General features: G+C 42.6%; 1 protein-coding gene and 1 long non-coding RNA gene across 8 annotated transcripts in view; one reads left to right on the top strand and one right to left on the bottom strand.

The window, feature by feature from the left end:
- The window catches only part of LOC310828442 (uncharacterized protein), a 104,231-nt gene extending 93,089 nt beyond the window's left edge, over positions 1-11,142 (bottom strand). The window contains exons 1-2 of the mRNA XM_083706142.1: positions 10,996-11,142; positions 7,798-7,861 (exon numbers count right to left, since the gene is read on the bottom strand). Of these exons, the coding sequence (XP_083562268.1) occupies positions 7,798-7,861; positions 10,996-11,012 (81 nt within the window). The 5' untranslated portion in view covers positions 11,013-11,142. The remainder of the gene's footprint in view (positions 1-7,797; positions 7,862-10,995) is intronic.
- The window catches only part of LOC310828447, a 100,970-nt gene that overhangs the window by 3,287 nt on the left and 77,291 nt on the right, over positions 1-20,392 (top strand). The window contains exon 1 of one of the 7 annotated variants that reach the window (XR_014556874.1): positions 12,208-12,488. The exons of the other annotated variants lie outside the window; for them this stretch is intronic. This is a non-coding gene — a long non-coding RNA (uncharacterized lncRNA). Of the gene's footprint in view, positions 1-12,207; positions 12,489-20,392 lie in introns of those variants that run through there. 7 annotated transcript variants of the gene reach the window in all.

The raw sequence follows: 20,392 nt of genomic DNA, 5'->3' as shown, positions 1-20,392 counted from the left end.
CTTTTAAGCGCACTGGGAATCTTCAGTTTAGATGTTAAGCAATAATTGAGCAGGGTGGGGAGAGAGATGTTGCTAGGCTTGTTGGAAGCCCAACTCTGCATTCAGCTACCAGCCTTGAGACAAAATGGAGGAGCCGTTTTTTGCAGACTTAATTAAAGTAGATTGTGCCTGGCACAAAAGACCACTGGTTACAGCAAGGCATGCTGGGTCAAAGGAACAATGGCCTTTCTTCCTTTGAAAATAAAAAAGCAACAGTTGTTCAACTTTGCCTTTAAAGCGGGAATTGGCCTGGGCCAATGACCTCCTTGAGTGCTTTTGCTTGGATGGAATGTGCCATATCTGCGGCGATGCCTGTTGCTTGGCTGGATGGAAAGATGGGGGCAGAGTAAGTGTAGGAACCTCTGGTTTTTGCGGGGCTTGAACATGTCCTCCCATGCAAAGGCAAGAGTTGCATGTGTTGGCCTCTTTCCACTTTGACCTCTGGCCGTTAGCTCTACTTGCTGGGGCTGATGGGAATTGTAGTTCAGCAACATCTGGAGGGCCAAAGTTTACCCCACACCTGCTCTATAGACACTTGCCTGGTTCCTCTGATGAGTAAAAATTGGAGAGTTGTCAGGGTGCGAGGAACGCATACCGCATGTTACATTGGTGTGTGAATAGGGCTGCAGTTCCATGCACAGTTACTCCCAAGGAAGTCCCATTTAACTCAATGGACGTCAAAATGCATAGGGTTGCTCTTCACACAAGTATACGCAGTCAGGCACAGTGTCCTTTTTGTTATTGTGGCTTGATTGCTTTCATGGGCTAGTCAGTGGCTCTTGTGAGCTTATTTGCAAAGCTGGCTTTTTAATCTTTATGAATGATGACTGGCATCCAGATTGCTACTTTTAACTTATGGGTTTAATTTTATTTATTTTTTTAACAGAAGGCTTGCATGTTATATCAGGAACTCCTTTTAAGAGCAGGTTGCTATGTGCCATTAATATATTTGGGTGTGTGGGTGTGTTGCTTTTTGAGAAATAGGAACTCGCAGGCTCCTTGGGTGCTCACAGCTGGTTGTATTGTCCTTTTGGATTCCAGTCAGGCATATCTCATGGTGGTAGCAGCCAACTCCTAGGGTCCGAGGGCCCTTCAGCCACCCCCATAAAATATTTGAGGGGGCCATCCCCAAAGTTAATGTGCATTGCCATTCAAATGGTGTGCATGTGCCATGCCATGTGATCGATTATGTGGGGTGGGGCTGACCTAGCCCCCTCCCCAATATTTTATTCAAGTTGACATCCCTGGCAGGGTGGATGTCTGAATGAAAAACATGAAAATCTGCTGCACTATGTTACAGTGAGGGTTGCCAACATGGCACCTGCAGGCACAGGTGTGCCCACTAATACCTGTTTATGCAAGATTACAAGTGATGTTTCTTAGAAGGCTGAGAATGCCCCCCTTCCCCCCTTCATTCATTTATGTTTGGATGCCAGCCTTTCCTCTCTTCCTTTATGGACCTGGCAAGGGTAATCTGTGATCTTTAGAGACTGAGGGATGGTGCTGGCAAGTACTGGATCTGTAGTTTTTCTGTTGTGCAGCCCGTACAACACCAACACGAGGTTTACTTTGGTGGCAGTTTTCCAAAAGCCATGCTCATTTAACAGGACCCAGTTCAATTCTACTGCATCTCGCTTTTACCCAGATCCCATGGAAAAAATCGCTCTGCTTGTTTGGGGGAAGAAGAGTCAGCTTGGAGGGTTGTTACCCCTGGCACTTTCTCCAAATTCCAAATGTGCCCGTAGGTTATCTGAGGTGAGCAGATGGAGTTGTGTCTGTAATCCAAATGAACACTCCAGCCCCTGTCATGAATCCATGTACAGGATATATATATGATCAGTTTTACTAAAGTCCTAGGCTAGTGTGGGATTAGGATTGCAGCAAGAATGGATGGCCGCATCTACACTGCAACTTCATTCTGGCTTTATGCAAGTTTAACTGCCATGACTTTCTCTGAAGAAGTTTGAAGATCGTATCCTGGTGAGCTGCAGACAATTTTATAATGGTGCCTTTCACAAAACTACCATTACCAGGGATATTTGAGCCGCTCTTTCCCATCACAGTTTTAAACAGAGAGAGCCATATGTGAGTTGTGTCTGTTCAAATTATATTATGACCCAAGTCCGTCAACTGCATGATCGGCCTCTGGGTTGTTGTTTTTTCTGGGTTTTTTACATTGATCTGCTTTATTTGTGATATGTAGTTTTGCTCTTCTTTGTCTTGGTTTTTATCTAGTTTTTAGGGAAAATTATTGAAGTGTTTTATTTAAAAATGGAAACCACGTACAGAGACTTTTTTATTAAGTGGTATGCAATTTTTGTAAATCACATGCTTTTTCTTACAGGAGTGTAACACTGTTATGGTGGAACTCTTATTCTAGCGGTTAATCACAAGTAGTGCATAAATGTGTACACGGTGCTTCAGTTTCCCAAAACTAGGCAATTATTGGAATGTCAGACCTGGATCTATAGCTGGGGGGGGGGGGGAACAACCCAGGAAAATTTTATTGTCTTTGGGAAATTGTCTTAAGTGCATGTGTTACATTTAATTTAAACTTATTTAGGTTTTCACACCCATTATCTGCTGCTGTTAGCGGTTTTTTCAGTTTGCAGGAGGCAAAGATCAATGGATCTTATTTTAATTACTGTACCTCTAATAAAAACAACTCAAAAATTCTTTTTTCCCTGTGAGGATGTCACCTGATTAAATAGCAATGATAAGGCCGATGTGTTTGCGCCGACTACTTGATTCCTCCCCCTTTCTGCGCATTCCTTGTATTTTTAAATTGGAACATACATAGTTGCGTTTCTTCATGTATAGAGTTAGGAAGGGAAATAATCTGTGTCAATATATCCGTCCTTTTCATTGTCCACAATGGTTTGTGTTATATGACTTATAATATTAAGCGGTGTAATAGGATTCATAGCAGACACATCATGCTTCCTTCTGATTGTTAAAAATGCCTACTCATGCTGAAAGAAATTAATGCACCTGATGTACTGTGGGAGAACAGCAACAAAACCTTCACAATGTAACTGCTGTGTTATTTTTAATTTACTTCCAGGCCTTTTAAAAAACTGCTTGAAAATTGTTTAGGCGATAGCTAGCTTAGTATTTTCTAATGGTGTCTTCCACACCTAGGTTTCTACTCAGAAACAAGCCCTATTAAGTTTGATGGCACTTACCCCGCTACCATTGTGTAGGATCGCTACAGGCATTTGGACTTAATTACTTCTGAGTCGATGTGCACAGGATTGCACCACAAGACTGTTTAAGATAAATTTATAGGGACATTTTTTTTTTTACCTTGCATGTTGAAAAATGAGAAGCAATGCCCTCTCTTTGCAATTTTGATGCTTTTTATTGGTGTGCACGATTGTGTTACAAGTGTGTGTGTGTGTGTGTGTGTGTGTGTGTAGATATGCTAAAAAGCTGCGCACAAATGAAGAGTCAGTTGAGAAGCTGTAATGCATTAATGTTACAAAATAGAAAACGGTTATAGGCAGAGCTGGGTGGGGCCCAATGCAGTATTCAGCTCTCTGCCTTTTGTCTGGTAAAATGGCTGAGATGGAAGTTCTTGTCTACAAACCATTATTTTTGCATGACCTTTAAAAGGCAGGGGAAGAAATTTAATGTATCTCTTTGTTGCCGTACACTGTGCTAAGATATCAATGTATTGCCTTGGATTTTGCTGCTTGAGTTCCCCTCTTCAGCATGACTTGTCAAAGCAAAAAATTGAAACTCTGATTCAATGCCTGTTAATCCTGTTACTTCCAACTTCGGAGTTTTGAGGAATTTCATTTGTTAATGGTTTTGTTTGCAGAGATTTTATTTTTCATATGCTGAAAATGAATGAAGCGCATAGCTAACTGGTGTTTTCAAATGGAAATGGGGAATGGCGTATTAATACAGTGGTACCTCGGGTTACATATGCTTCAGGTTACATACACTTCAGGTTACAGACTACGCTAACCCAGAAATATTACCTTGGGTTAAGAACTTTGCTTCAGGATGAGAACAGAAATCGTGCTCTGGCGGCATGGCGGCAGCGGGAGGCCCCATTAGCTAAAGTAGTGCTTCAGGTTAAGAACAGTTTCAGGTTAAGAACGGACCTCCAGAACAAATTAAGTACTTAACCCGAGGTACCACTGTATTGGCACTAGGAGATCTGTCTGTGACACAACCTTACTAGAAAGTTGCAGAAAACTTGAGCTGTCCATTTTAAAAGGTGGACATGTATTTAAGTGTAATGTGCGAATGTCTTCAGAATTAGATATTTTCTATTGCAATATGTATTTGTAAAAGTCTTCTGTGATCTCTTGTGGGATAGAAAAGGCATTCATTTTCACAGACTTTATATTTGAGATTTTCCTCTAAAAAAATCAGTTTTTGTTTAAAGATCTTAATTGGTTCTGCCAGTGTAAGAGAAGTTAAATTAACTGGGGGGGGGGGGGACTGCAATTCCTCAAATACTTTGTGGATTGCCATTTCCCTTTTAATACTGCGGCTTAACAGCTTCATAGAACATAGTGAAAGTTCTTCATTTTAGAACAGTACCACTATCTACTTAGAGCTCTAAAGGAGAAAGACCCTCTTTTTTCTAATGTTCTGATTTTGTAATCCCAAAGTCAATTCACACCACCAAACTACTAATGTGAACAGATAACAGGTAAAAGGCGAAAGGAACATCTTCAATACAGGGAGAGAAACAAAGAAGGCTTTTTCCACATAACAGCAGAGGCGGTTTTAGGGTAACACAACTGGTTCGGCCACACTGGGCACCATGCTATAGGGGGCACCACAACAGTGCTGTGGAAGGGAGCGCGAGAAACATGGGTGGCAAATTTTAGCGCTGTGCAGGGCACCACTGAAATTTGAGAGCCCCAAATCCACCACTGATGACAGATTTTAAATGGTCCAGCCAGTCGTATCGCTTGCTAGGGATCCCTGCAAACTGTAGTTCTGTGTGGAAGCCAGGAATATCTTTAGTGTTCTTGACACCCTCACCAAACTACCATGCCCAGGATTTGTTGAGAGAATCTAAAACAGCTTAACTGGTGTTAAACACATTGCGCTTAACAGCAGGTAACAAACAAAGCCCAGGAGCGTTTCCACTCTCCTGCTATTTTTGAGTGGCATTCAGTCCCATTCCAGCAAATTCAGGTTGCACAATTAAAGTTAATTTGGAGGTCTTCTGCAACAAAAAGCCACTTTCCCTAAACATCAGACCAGCAATGGTAAAGTGTGAGATAACATTTGCTTGGCTAACACCATCAAACCTCCCCACTGACGAATCAGGATGAATGCTCATTAAATAGTTAACCTCCCTACAAATAAATCAGGATGAGTGCTCAGTAAACAGTGCCCAAAAATGGTTTTTTAAGAAAACAACAATACAAAGACAAGAGGCGCTTTGGGAAAGGCTGATTCTGGTAGAGATGTGACTGGGAAATGGTTAGGTGTGCTTATGCATATTCATGTGTGCAAACACCCCACTTCTCCCCTTCAGATCAGCCTGTCCCAAGGTGGCTTTTATTGAACAGTAACAACACAATAATAAACATGGTCCTGATATATGAATGCAAATATAGCTCTTGGAACACTTACTAAATTATACACATGCACCTCGTCAGCTCTGGCCACAAGAGTATGCTTGGAGTTTTCTTACAAATTCAGTTTTGGGTATACACCATAGGGTGCCCAGACTCTGTCCTCTCAATTTTCTCAGTTTATTATTTATACCCCACCCATCTATGTATATCTACGCCAGAAGAGATCTTCCTTGCTCTTTCTCTAATGGCATTTCAGACTGCCATTCAAAACTACTTAAAGCAAGCCTTTGGGCTTAGGATATGTTTTAGATATAGTCAACCAGATTTTGTGAGGGGTTTTTCTTTTGCGGGTTTTATTTTATTGCATTATCTTGCAGGTTGTAAACTGCTTTGGGCATTGCTATGCAGTGGAAGAGTGGATTGAGAGACAATCAATCAATCAATCAATCAATCCATCAAATGTAGGATTCAGGCTATTAAGCATTTTGGATTGTGCATTAGATTGCTGTGGGAACTCACTGCAGAAGCCAAGACACTGGTATAATGTGCTCCTCATTGGCCCACCCCAAATGGAATTCAGAATGTTGAACTAGCAGAACATTATTGTCAGGATTACGAATCGCCATGCTTCACAAAACTCATCAGCGTACATTGTGCAACATAATTTGATGTACATGCCTGAGAACAGAGAAAAGCAAGAGTCTGGCTTGTTGATGGCGCACTTTAAAATCCCCTAAAATAGCTGCCCAGAAGAAATGTAGAAATGGCACAGTTCCTTCGTCAGGGTCCTCACAATGTTGTTGGACTCTGAGTCCTATCAGCGCCAGCCAGCAAATATTAGGAATAATGGAATTTGTAGTCCAGCGACACCTAAAGGGCCACAGACTTCCCATTCCTGCTCCAGACATTATAAACCATTTAAAATTATCCGCCAATGCAAAATTTTGCTACTCTGTCTCCTGAGCATTGGAAAATCTGCTTAACCACACCACCAGAGACCTCACCAGGTCTTTTAAGCCTCTGTTAGCCTTAAGATAACTATAGAAGCATGCTCCATTGTTTGGAGCAATGTGGCCTAGCTCCCTAATTCACCCACCACCCTCTAGTCAAGGGTTAGAAGCTTGCATCTTACAAATATGCGTATGCTGAGCTTTTCATGATGCCTAGGTATGTGCCCAGCACATACGTAGCATGGTGCTTTTACAGTAAAATTGCAGAATGTGCTGAGCTCTAAATAAGAGTCCATTGTGTTCTTTACACAGTTCTTAAAACGTCCAGAATATGTTTCAGAATCTATAACTATGATAGATAGATAGATAGATAGATAGATAGATAGATAGATAGATGATAGATAGATATAATATTTCCCCCTAACGTGGACTCAAGGCGGCACACAGATAAAATAAGAACAGATAATGTATTAATGAAACTCTGCTCATTTAGTTGCTTGAACTTCTTTTCAATACAAGTTGCATTTGTGTTTGTCTCACAAAACTTTTTTATTTTAAAAAAAGCTGTATGCGTGTCTGTTTGTTTAAAATGGGTTTTATTTTATTCTTAATATTTATTTTTGTATAGAATAAAACACATTTCCAACAGTTCCTCTTATGAAAATACTGTCCATTGGAAAAAAGGATCAAGATTTGTGCGTGTGTGTGTGTGTGTGTGTGTGTGTGTGTTCTTACTGGTGCCTTTCTTGTCAAGAATTGCCCTAGTGGGTCCAATCAGTAGTCTGCCCATTGCAGCGGCTGATCTGTAACACTGGCTGCTTCCATGAAGTGGTTTCTTGTGGGCTTGGTGCTGCTTTGTATGTTCACAGTGTCTACACAGCATCATCATCAAAATACTGCCTCATTTCCGTCCTCCATTTAAAATTTGGTTTTACCATTTCTGTGGGTTTTTTTTTCCTTTGCCGGATTTTTGACGGGAACAGTGAATCTAGCTAAAACAGCAAAATAATATGGGGCAGCTTCCCCGCCCCCCATGAGGACAATGACCTTTGGATGCTGCACAAAAACTGCATGCGCAAGTAGCATTGAATCCCCAATGGAATCACCCACTGATTTAGACCTGGAACCATTAAGGGTATTGGAGCTCTGAGTACCTAGACTATATTCCTTTCCTTGCTCATCGTCTGCTTCAAGCAGTTTCAGTTTTAAGACCACCCTGATGGGAGCATAAGTGCATATAACCAATGTACACTCACTGTGACTTCCGCCTCCTTGGAGTTGATTGGTGCTGCAGATGAACTCATTTGTTCTTCGAATGTTCTGCAAAAATGAAAGGGCAATCAATTAGAGAAGGCATTAGGGTCCCCTCGGACATCTTCTGCTTGTGCATGCCAGATTTGTTCTGAGAAATGTGCTCCTGTCTGGTACATCAGACAGGGTCAGGAAACTTGAGGCTTTTGTTATCAGAGCATTTCCATTTTTTAAATAAAGGAAATACCTAAATATTCTAGAAACGTTGAGCAAACTTCTCACCCCCTGCCAACTTCAAATTAAGATACAGCTAAAAACACTAATATAGCTATCCATTAAGTAGTACAGTGGTACCTCGGATTACATACGCTTCAGGTTACACACTCAGCTAACCCAGAAATAGTGCTTCAGGTTAAGAACTTTGCTTCAGGATAAGAACAGAAATTGGGCTTCGGCAGCGCGGCGACAGCAGGAGGCCCCGTTAGCTAAAGTGGTGCTTCAGGTTAAGAAGAGTTCCAGGTTAAGAACAGGCCTCTGGAACAAATTAAGTACTTAACCCGAGGTACCACTGTACTGGAATCAGCTACATGAAAAATAAGATATCTAGCAGTGTTGATTTAGACAAAAAACATTAGTGTGGATTGGTTTCTGAATATCTGATGTAAATTTTCAGTTTCGTTGTTCTGTGTGGGACAGTGACAATAAAGATTATCATATTGTATTGGGGTTAGAGCCACATGCAAGGAGGCTAGCAAAATACTCAAGCAAAAAAAAATACACTCGTGACATTTAGAAGTTTATATTACATACTCCTTAAGCTAACAGGGATAGTCTTAGCTTTATGAATGTCTGTTGCTTAGAACTACTCCTAATAGCTGAAGCTACCTCCTCCATAAAATAGGGGGGCGCTGTTTCAGTGGTAGATGCAGCATGGCATAGTGGTTAGAGACTAGGACTGTGGAGAATGTGCCAGGTACAGATTTCCCCTTGGCCACGAAGGTCGCTTGGTGACCTGGGGCCAGTCATTCTCTTTCAACCTTCTCTGCATCACATGGTTGTTGTGAGGATAAAATAGGGGAGGGAACCCTGTATGCCACTTGGAGCGCTTTGGGCAAAGATAAACATATTATTGTTTACTTGGAAGGAAGCCTCACTTTGTTTAATGAAACTTACAGCCCAATAAGCTGGTATAGAAGGAGCGTCTCCAGCCCCATCGTTCTGCCCGGACGCTGAGGTCCAGCACTGAGGGCCTTCTGGCGGTTCCCTCATTGTGAGAAGCAAAGCTACAGGGAACCAGGCAGAGGGCCTTCTCAGTAGTGGCGCCCGCCCTGTGGAACGCCCTCCCTTCAGATGTCAAAGAGATAAACAACTACCTGACATTTAGAAGACCTCTGAAGGCAGCCCTGTTCAGAGAAGTTTTTAATGTGTGACATTTTAATGTATTTTTAATCTTTGTTGGAAGCCGCCCAGAGTGGCTGGGGAAACCTAACCAGATAGGCGAGGTACAAATAATAAATTTATTATAATAATAATTATTTATTTAAAATGTCAGCAAGTGATCTTGCTTAGTGTTCTTGCATTTGAGCTGGTATAGCAATGCAGCTAAGAGGCTGAGCAATGAATTGGGAAGTCCTTGCTCTGAACATCTCCTTGCCCATGAACTCATTTGGTGGGCTTAGGCAAGCCACAGACTTGTCAGTCTTGGCCCCCCCACCTGCAACATGTGGATAGTAATACTGACTTGCTTTACAGGGCTGCAGTAAAGATTGCAGCTACGTATTGGACGTGAGCTGCTTTGAACATGTAGTGCACACACGTCAATAAATTATTAGTACTACGACTGTTGATGTTACTTGTACAGGCAGAGCCAAATGGCCTCTGTACAACATCATCGATAACTTTTGTATAGAAGAAGAAGAGTTTGGATTTGATATCCCGCTTTATCACTACCCGAAGGAGTCTCAAAGCGGCTAACATTCTCCTTTCTCTTCCTCCCCCACAACAAACACTCTGTGAGGTGAGTGGGGCTGAGAGACAGAGAAGTGTGACTGGCCCAAGGTCACCCAGCAGCTGCATGTGGAGGAGCGGAGACGCGAACCCGGTTCCCCAGATTACGAGCCTACCGCTCTTAACCACTACACCACACTAGCATGTTCAAGTGTTCAAAGCACTTCACATTTTGTCTAGTTGCGGTCCTGTAGGATAATGTGTGCATTGTGGCAATATTGGAATACAGAAGGCATGTGGACTGCGTGTCCAAGTGTTTTGCATTGATGTTCCTAGGTAGTATAAAAAGCTTCATTTTAGATCAGGGGTGCCCAAACCTTTTTCAAAGAGGGCCAGATTTGATGAAGTGAAGATGCATGAGGTCCGACCAAAGTTGTTAAGCTTTTTTTAGGATTTTACCCCAGGATATATACTGCCACGGGGGCTGGATTAAATCAACAGACTTTGGACATGCTGCCTGTTTTAGATGCATGCCATTGTAGTAACCAGGTAGTAGGCACGAGAGTTCAAGTAATACACAAATTTTAGAATTATTAAATTTCTGTCCCGCCCTTCCTCCCAAAGGAGGTCAGGACACAGCAAACATAAATAATATTAAAACAATGTGATTTGCAATTAAAAAATATATATTTAAAACAAATAAAAACTAACTACGAAAGCATTTAAAAGCAATTGTGTACCCTCACAGAAGCTAATTTCAAGGTTGCCATGGGCACTGTCTTTCAGCCATTAACCGTCTGAGTGAACAGGGATGTTTTAAAATTCCTCTTGAAAGTCAACAGTGCAAACAGGAAACTGTCACTAAGAAGGCCCTGTCACAGATCAACACCAACTGGGCAGCAGCCTCTCCTGCCAATCATAGGGCCAGAGACAGTTAATAATGTGGGATGCTGTAACTTAAGTCCATCGACCCTGAGGGCCTCTTGTTCCAGTAATGAGTGATATGGGAAGCAATATTTATTTTTTCTTTCTTTAAAGTAGTAAGTATATGGATCTATTACTGCTGCCATGTTATGTGCTGCCACTGGTCCTTCTTCACTGCAGGGTAAAATATATTTGATGCTGCTCTTTAACTATGTGGCCTCTTCCTAGTGTTCTTCAAAGTACACCCATATACATAATAATAGACACATATGTTGATTATTGCTGTTATCTTAGTCTGCCGTCCCCCCCACCTTTTTAAGGTAGCCACTCACTGTTTTGGAGACTCCATACTTTCCCATCGTCCTGACCGAAGATCCCATCCCTTTGAACTTTACAAAGTGAAACTGGAAGCAGAGCGGTCACCAATAGTTGCAGCCTGGTCAGCTCCAGAGCTTGCTGCATGATGCATATAATCTTGTCCACTCCAGTTTTTTGAGTGAATTCACTTAAGCTTCATGTCTCTCTGAAATTAGCCTTCAGTCCTCAAACTTACTTAGGGCTTGCCGTATCTGCATAACCCATTGAGTCGCTTCGTGAAAATAGCGGCGCCATCGGTGTGCAAAACGTCATTGCTCCACTGCAGTGCGTCGGCTCCCTCCTGTCAACCTAGCAGTTCGAAAGCATACCAGCACTGGTACATACATAGGTACTGCTGTGGCGGGAAGGTAAATGGCGTTTCCGTGCGCTCTGGTTTCTGTCACAGTGTTCTGTTGTGCCAGAAGCGGTTTAGTCCAGCTGGCCACATAACCTGAAAAAGCTGTCTGAGGGCAAACGCTGGTTCCCTCAGCCTGAAAGCGAGATGAGCGCCGCAACCCCATAGTCGCCTTTGACTGGACTTAACCATCCAGGGGTCCTTTACCTTTACCTTTTCCCCCATCAGCTCCTTATAGCAGACAAATTTGACTTTCTCTCTTTTGTTGGTGAGGAAATTCAAAGCCCGTTTGACCAGATAAAACTTGGCGTCAGGCCTAGTGACGGAAAAGAAGATACACTGGAGTTATTTGGGGTGGGGCCTCTGAGGCAGGCCTGAGTGTCTGGGGCAATCCAGCCAGATGGGCGGGGTAAAAATAATGATAATATGATTATTATTATTATTTTTTATTATTATTATTATTATTATTATTATTATTATTATTATTATTATCTACAGCCAGGTCCCCAGCAGGAGTCACAGGTATTGGCACCTGTTCTGGGCCCTTTCTGTCTCTAGGATCCAGACCTGTGGAGCAGCTGTAGAGGACAGTCAGGAAGCACCCCATTATTCATTTGCCCCCCAGAATGTTCTAGAGCAATGCTCTCGCAGGGCATTGTGGGTAATTACCATTCTGAGTGACTTGCAGCCACTTGCTGCAGGTAGCAGCACCTGTGCTGCCTGTCACCGTGGCAACTCAGTGACGTCTGAGGGAGCCCATGAAGGACACTTCGCCAGGCAGCTGGAGGCTAATAATAATAATAATAATAAATTATTATTATTTATACCCCGCTCATTTGGCTGGGTTTCCCCAGCCAGTCAGGGTGGCTCCCAACAGAATATTAAAAACACGATAAAACATCAGACATTACAAACTTCCCTAAACAGGGCTGCCTTCAGATGTCTTCTAAAAGCCAGATAGAAAGCTGACTGGGAAGAGAGCCCAGGAGGCAGGGTGGCTCCAGGAAATATAGGCAGCGAGCGAAAAGGACGGGAGCCTGAGGAATGGAGGGAAGAGACCCATCTCTGTGGAGAAAGAGGTGATAAGAAACCAGGAAGAGTCATGCACTGCAGGTATGGAAGGATAGGGCCCAAAGACTGGCACGGTGCCAGATTTCTTAAATTAACTTGAAATAAGGTGGATTTCTAGTAACTACCGGATATATTAAAATAGCACAGGTGCCCATGCAGGTCTTTGGAGCATTTCACTGTTCACCTGTCTGAAACTTGAAAATAGGATTTGTTTGTAATTGCCTGGCCTACTTCCTCCAGCAGCTACAGACTGACCGTCTCTTAGTAACATTTAGGGTACAATCTGTAATTGGTAAACTGTGTTTCCGTGTGCTCTGGCTTCCGTCACGGTGTCCCGTTGCGCCAGAAGCGTTTAGTCATGTTGGCCACATGACCCAGAAAGCTGTCTCTGGACAAACGCCGGCACCCTTGGCCTGAAAGCGAGATGAGGACTGCAACCCCATAGTCGCCTTTGACTGGACTTAACCATCCAGGGGTCCTTTACCTACAATCCGTAATTCACAATATCTGCCTTCTCAGTAGAAAAGGTATGGATAGTATGAAGCAAAAGTGTACAGGCTCTGAGGCATAATTCTGTTATAATTCACACTTTCCAAAGCTGATCCCTGATTATTTCTGGTCTGGATCGCACATGCATTTTCACCGTTTAACCACAATGATGTTCAAAGGTGAATGGGTCAACCTGGCTGTGACATCATATTGCATCTTCTCTGAGACTGTGTGTATGCCAGAGTGTTCTGTTGTGCTTTTGTGAACATTTTTCCTCACAAGAGCCGCTCCAACGGAAGTCTCTCAATGTCCACACTAGTGGATGGCACTCAGTGGGGGATGTATATGAATGTGTGTTGTTGTCCTGTCCCCTCAGTTAATAATAATAATAATAATAATAATAATAATAATAATAATAATAATAATAATAATTTTTTATTTATACCCCAGCCTCCCCAGCCAGGACCAGGCTCAGGGTGGCTAACAACCAATAATAAAAACAAGTTGATTAAAATACAATTTAAAAGATTAAGATACAACATTAAACATTAGGGTGCAATCTCTTCATAGGAGGAGAAAGGAAAAAGAAAGAGGAGGAGGAAATCAAACTGATTCTAAGCCAAAGGCCAGGTGGAACAACTCTGTCTTACAGGCCCTGCAGAAAGAGATCAGATCCCGCAGGGCCCTGGTCTTAAGAGACAGAGCGTTCCGCCAGGCCGGAGCCAGTGTTGAGAAGGCCCTGGCTCTGGTTGAGGCTAATCTAACTTCCTTAGGGCCTGGGTCCTCTAGGGTGTTGCTATATATGGACCTTAAGGTTCTCCGTGGGGCATACCCGTAGGTATGAGGGTCCTGGGCCGTGAAGGGCTTTAAAGGTCAAAACCAGCACCTTAAATCTGACCCTGTACTCCACCGGAAGCCAATGCAGCTGGAAAAGCACTGGGTGAATAGTACTTTCCCCACCCTTCCTGAGTTTCAGAAACTTAAGCATGCATGCAAGTACTTGTTACCTTGTACTTAAATATTTGAAGTACAAGTTTTCTGCTTGTGCATATACAGAGCTTGCATAAAGCAGTGGGTTTTTAAAAAGTGTTTGTTATAATTTTAATTTTGTAAATCACAGGGTGAATATGGATCACAGCTTCCCTGGATTTCAGATCCAGTGCAGAAAGGGGGCAAGGTTCTCTTGCATTGTCCTGCTAATGATTGATTGATTGATTGATAGTTTATCACGTGGTTATATATATACCTAGATAATTTTGTTGCCCTTTATTCATTCATAGTCTCCATTCTCGACCCCACTCACCTGGGTGTAAGCCCCATTGAATTAAATAAGAAGGACTTCTGAGTGGACATGGTTAAGCAATCCATCAGTTCTGCTGATGGGTTGGGTCCAGTCTTACAGAAGACGGACTGAAATCATGGCAATTAGTTGCGATCTAATAATGTGAAATACATCTATAGTTTGAAAATAAAGTGATGAAAGTTGCTGTTTGCACCTCCAAAAACAAATTTCTTAGTTCAGATGCAGTAATAAAAAGCTGACCAAATGATAGTTGTATTTAACTTAAATCCTACTGATTTCAGTAGGCCTGCTCTAAAGGATAAGTTAAGTCTGGATCCAACACTATGTGTGTATGGAATTAATACAATACTTAAAAATACTTGGGATTCTTTACAGATCTTTGTGTTTTCCAGGTCAACACCCCCTACTTTTACTTCCAGTGTACTTTCTCTTCACTCCTCATACAGTGGTACCTTGGGTTACATACGCTTCAGGTTACATACGCTTCAGGTTACAGACTCCGCTAACCCAGAAATAGTACCTCGGGTTAAGAACTTTGCTTCAGGATGAGAACAGAAATCGTGCTCCAGCGGCGTGGCAGCAGCGGGAGACCCCATTAGCTAAAGTGGTGCTTCAGGTTAAGAACAGTTTCAGGTTAAGTACGGACCTCCGGAACGAACTAAGTACTTAACCCGAGGTACCACTGTACTGAATTCTGGTACAGTACTGATATCCAGTCTGCAGTGCTGCATTTTTTATCTGGCACTCCATCCATGTAGGGCTAACAGCTGCCAGAGAGATCTACTCAATGCTGTTTTCCCAGAAAATGCTTCTGAATATTGAACACTTTGCACAAAAAAATTGTTTCTGAAATTTAGAAAAGGGGTCTAGCCATTTATCTTCCCTTAATTCAGTATTACTCACTAACAGTGCAACAAAGGACCAGCAGCAAATACTTCCCATCGCTTTAAGCAAACAATTGCAAGTTGAATATCAAAGGAATAGTTAACACCCCCCACCCTGAGTCACTTTCTCGATTGCAGTTGAGGTTCACTTATATTATTCTGCCCTATTATTCTCCCCCAAAGGGGAAATCCTACTAACACATATTTTTTTCTTCTTCCTGTCTTTGTACTCACCCCCCATATCCAAGAATTGAAATCATAGAATTGTAGAGGGGGAAGGGAACCCAAATTATATTTACGGTAGGTGCTGTTGGATTCTTTGGATTTGGGGATGAGTAGTAGGAATAATAATAATAATAATAATAATAATAATAATAATAATAATAATATTTATATCCCACCCTCCCCAGCTGAAGCCAGGCTCAGAGGAACATAGGAAGCTGCCTTTTACTGAGTCAAGTAAAAGGCAGCTACTAGCAGTGGCTCTGCAGAGTCTCAGATGGTGGAAGAGCATTCCTAGTACTACCTGTAGATGCCGAGAGTTGAACCCAAGACGTTCTGCATGTAGCGCAGATGCTCTAACACTGGGCTACAGTAGAGAGGATGAAGAATGGAATACAGGCAGACCTTGGAGATTTTGCAGGTTCTGTTCTATTTTATTTTAGAATTATTTTTTTTCCAATACAGTGGTACCTCGGTTTAAGAACAGTCCTGTTTATGAACGATTTGGTTTACGAACTCGGCAAAACCGGAAGTAGTGTCCTTGTTTTCAAACTTTACCTCGGTCTACGAACGGAAGCCGAACAGTGGAAGGGCACCGGTGGTGGAAGGCCTCATTAGGGGAAGCGCGCCTCGGTTTAAGAATGGTTTCAGTTTAAGAACAGACTTCTGGAATGGATTAAGTTCGTAAACCGAGGTACCACTGTACAAAGTTCTAAAAATCCAAATTTATAACCATATACAGAGATTTCTCTGAATCTCAGCCCCCCCCAGTCCCGTTTTAAACATTTAAAACTGTATCTTCTTCCAAACTCTTAACTTTTATATTAATCCATATTGTCCATGGTAATTGTTACACTACAAGTGAAATCAAAATCCTGCCAGTGTTTCTGTCTGCTTACAGTGGTCTCTTCGATAACTCACAATTTTTTCCCATTCAATTGTAAAGTTTTTATCCAGTCAGCTTTGCCATTTCGGCATAGTCCATCAGCTTGATTTGCCATTTTTCTCTGACAGGGACTTTCCATCTCTGGGCTAGTAGCATCCGAGCAGCTGTTGTTCCATACATAAAAAGTCTTTTCTGGTCCATTGGGATGTCAGTACCTGTAATTCCTAATAAAAAAGCTTCTGGTTTTTTTTAAACAAAAGTTATTTAACTTTTTCCCCCATTTCATTATATATCATCTCCCAGAAAGCTTTTACCACCTTACAGGTCCACCACATATGGTAAAAGGAACCTTCTTTTTCTTTACATTTCCAGCAGGTATTTGTACTTGTCCCATACATTTTTGCCAGCTTAGTAGGAGTCAAATACCACCATTACATCATTTGCAGGTTCTGTTCTAGACTACTGCAATAAAAGCGAATATCACAATAAACAAGTCGCACCATTTTTTCAGTGCATATAAAAGTTACATTTACACTATACTGTAGTCTATTAAGCAAGGCACTTCCTGGCTGCAGGGGCAGGAGGGGGAAGAACCTGACTCCAGCATCAGCCGGCTCCAATCCTGTGGTCAGAAGATGGGCGGTGGCAGAGGGGGACTTCCTTCCCCTGGAAGCAGCTAGGCTGCCTGCAGCTCCACCCATGTCCTCGTAAGGAGCAATATCCACGAAGTGCAAGAAATCAAAGTGCAATTAAGCGAGGTGTGCCTGTACATACTAAACTCAGAGGTGGTCTTTTTGCACCTTCTGGGGTCTCTTAGGTTGCAAGTGGAGGATTGTCTTCTACACCAGGGTTTCCCAAATGTTGGTCTCCAGCTGTTTGTGGACTACAACTCCCATCATCCCTAGCTAGCTGGACCAGTGGTCAGGGATGATGGGAATTGTAGTCCAAAAACAGCTGGAAACTCGAGTTTGGGAAACTGTTCTACACTTTTAAATTTCCTAGTGACTAAAGACACAAAGCACTAGAACTTCTCTCACCCAGCTTCTACAAACTTTAACTGGCTTTGGTAACTCACCATTTACTGTTTCTATAGACACTTCACTGGCATGTAGAAAGGAGAGGCGTCTCTCGGTTCGTTCTGGGATTTGGAGACGCAGAGAGTTTCTCCTGCTGCTTCAAGTGTCTCAGAGCCTGGCATGGAGTAAAAAGCTGACCCTTTCTCAAGCTTTCTGCACGTACTCAGTGATTTGGGAGAGACATGTTGGAGGTTGTTCATCCTGTCCAGCATGAAGTGAAAGGCATCTCCCACCTTGGATGTTTTCTGCTTTGCAATGAGCACCCAGGAAGGGAGATGATATCATTATTGTCATTGTCGTCGTCCTTGGATAAAGGGTGGTATATTTCAATTTATATACCACCCTTTATCCAAGGATCCCATGGTGCTGTACAACATTAAGAATGTAGTTTATACAGCGTAGTAATAAAAGCATAATAAAAGCTAAAGGGATCCCTGACCATTAGGTCCAGTCGTAACCGACTCTGGGGTTGCGGCGCTCATCTCGCTTTATTGGCCGAGGGAGCCGGCGTACAGCTTCCAGGTCATGTGGCCAGCATGACTAAGCCGCTTCTGGCGAACCAGAGCAATGCACAGAAACGCCGTTTAAAGCATAATACAAAGCATAATAATACACAGTACAGTGGTACTTCTGGATACGGACGCTTCTGGTTACGAATACTTCAAGTTACAAGCTCTGCTAACCTGGAAGTAGCTGCTCCTAGTTGCAAACTTTGCCCCAGGATGCGAACGGAAATCGTGCGCCATAAGCCCCATTAGCGAAAGCAAGCCTCAGGATAAGAACGATTTCAGCTTAAGAACGGACCTCCGGAACAAATTAAGTTCGTAACCAGAGGTACCTTGGCAATCATTGTGTCTGTAAACAAATTAAGGTGTGCATTGGCTCCCTACCATTCATTTGCTGGACTACAACTCCCATCATTCCTGGCCATTCATAATGCTAATATTTCAGGATCAGGCTTTTTGCACATAGCTGTAAGTTTCTATAAAGCCATAAGCTTCCATGCAGGTTGGTAAGTAAAGGTAAAGGGACCCCTGACCGTTAGGTCGACTCATGGCTGACTCTGGGGTTGCAGCACTCATCACGCTTTGTTGGCCAAGGGAGCCAGCGTACAGCTTCCAGGTCATGTGGCCAGCATGACTAAGCCGCTTCTGGCAAACCAGAGCAGCGCATGAAAACGCCGTTTACCTTCCTGCTGGAGCGGTACCTATTTATCTACTTGCACTTTGAAGTGCTTTCAACCTGCTAGGTTGGCAGGAGCAGGGACTGAGCAATGGGAGCTCACCCCGTCGCGGGGATTCGAACCGCCGACCTTTTGATCGGCAAGTCCTAGGCTCTGTGGTTTAACCCACAGAGCCACCCGCATCCCTATGTAGGTTGGTAGTGACACACAAACACAAAATGTGATTGTGCACCTGACAGCATTTCCATGCCACTTCCTTGTATTTTGCACCTGGACAGAGTTTTAACCACTAGTCTTCTGTCCTTCCTGGAAATGTTGTTGGGGGTTTTTAATTACTATTGCAAAATTATTGTGAAAAATTCACGCTGCCATTGATGCGGGTGAGCAAAAGGCAGCTCAGAATGAAAAGGAGCCTTTGCTTTGTATGGACGAAAGGGTGTGGCTTAGGAACCAGATGATGGAAAAAGAAAAATGCTCTTTGTTCTGCAGTCAGGTAAAGCAGGTGGCTTTGCTAACTAGCCTGATCTGGGATTTGGTATAAAAATGCAGTGAAAACTTGGCTCTCGGTCAGATTTGAAGAAGTAAACCTGGAAAATATAGTAATTGCCAGTGGTTCCACTACAGCTCCGGATACGTGGAATCCACTAGTGTATAAGCTGCAAGTTTGCTTTTTAAAAAACCCTATTTTGTTTCATTGTTGTTTATAATTAGCTATTTTGATTTACTGTTAAATTACTGCAGTTTTTAACACGTTATTGTCCTAAAAACTTCGTGTATCAGGTCCAAGCGTTGTCATTTTTCTGTAGTATAGATGTGTACAGTGCATACAAATTATAGCATTCACCCGACGGAGGGGGTTGTGTTGGGTGGGACTGCTTTGCTAGAATTGTCTGAAAACGTGTGTAGCCAAGGGGGGCGGGGGGCAGCTGCCCCCCATAATCAGTGAAAATTAATACAAATGAGGTTCTCCCCCCCAACAAAAGCGTCTCCCCCCCCAACAAAAATCCTGGCTACGCCCATGTGTTAAAAGTGAATAGATGGGAACTGAGGGCTGTTGGATGTGGGGGGAATTTTTTTGTCAAATCTGAAAATTGGAAATTAGATTCCCTCCCCCCCTTATAGCTGGAGGTCTAGACAAGTAAACCTCCCTCCTTGAATCTACTTTCTTCTTCCTTTTATTAGCCTGCATTAGAATTTAACCCATGTTTTAGATCTATTTTGTGAACAAAATCCATGCAAAAGAATATAGTAAATATTCACGGTGGAATCACTGCAGGCTTTTTCTTTCTGTCTTTTTTTTTTTAAGTCCCTGCGTAAATCGGGATTACAAAGTCTTTGTTTGCGCAAAGCAAATTGAAACACGTACACAACCCATTACAATAAGAAATGAACAGGGTGTTTCTCCTGTTCTCTGTGAATCCTGTGCAAATAGCCAGATTCCGTGCTTTTGAAATTCTTTTGAGTGCAGGTATTTCCCCAATTTTTCATCGCTCCTGGTTCCCTTTCTGGAGATGAATGAAGACAGACCAGTTTTTCAATTGAATCTTACACTGGCCCTTGCCGTGACTCGCTGGCCTCCGCAGCAGTGGCTGTTCACAATTTTGTAGTCAAAAAAGCAACCTTTCAGATCAGTTACCTCCTGTCAAGAGCTAATTTTCCAGCAGTCAGGCTTTATCTAGATAAATAATTAGAGAGGGAGATGAAGACTGTCGTGCTGAGTCTGTCTGTCTGCGACACAGTTAATACAGTCAATCTCTGTGTTTTTTCATTTCTGCAGAACGCTTGCAGTGCCCGTCTCATTAAAAAAAATCTGTATAGAGGCAATGGGCAACAAAGCCAATTGCTTTGCATTTGTCTCGGATGAATTAATGACACTTCTCATGTATTTGTCAGAAGTATGCAA

Source organism: Podarcis gaigeae, assembly GCF_964106915.1.
Source record: "Podarcis gaigeae genome assembly, chromosome: 12".
Classification (NCBI taxonomy): Eukaryota; Metazoa; Chordata; class Lepidosauria; order Squamata; family Lacertidae; genus Podarcis; species Podarcis gaigeae.
The sequence above is the reverse complement of the archived record's forward strand: the minus strand, read 5'-3'. Positions and strand labels throughout refer to the sequence as shown.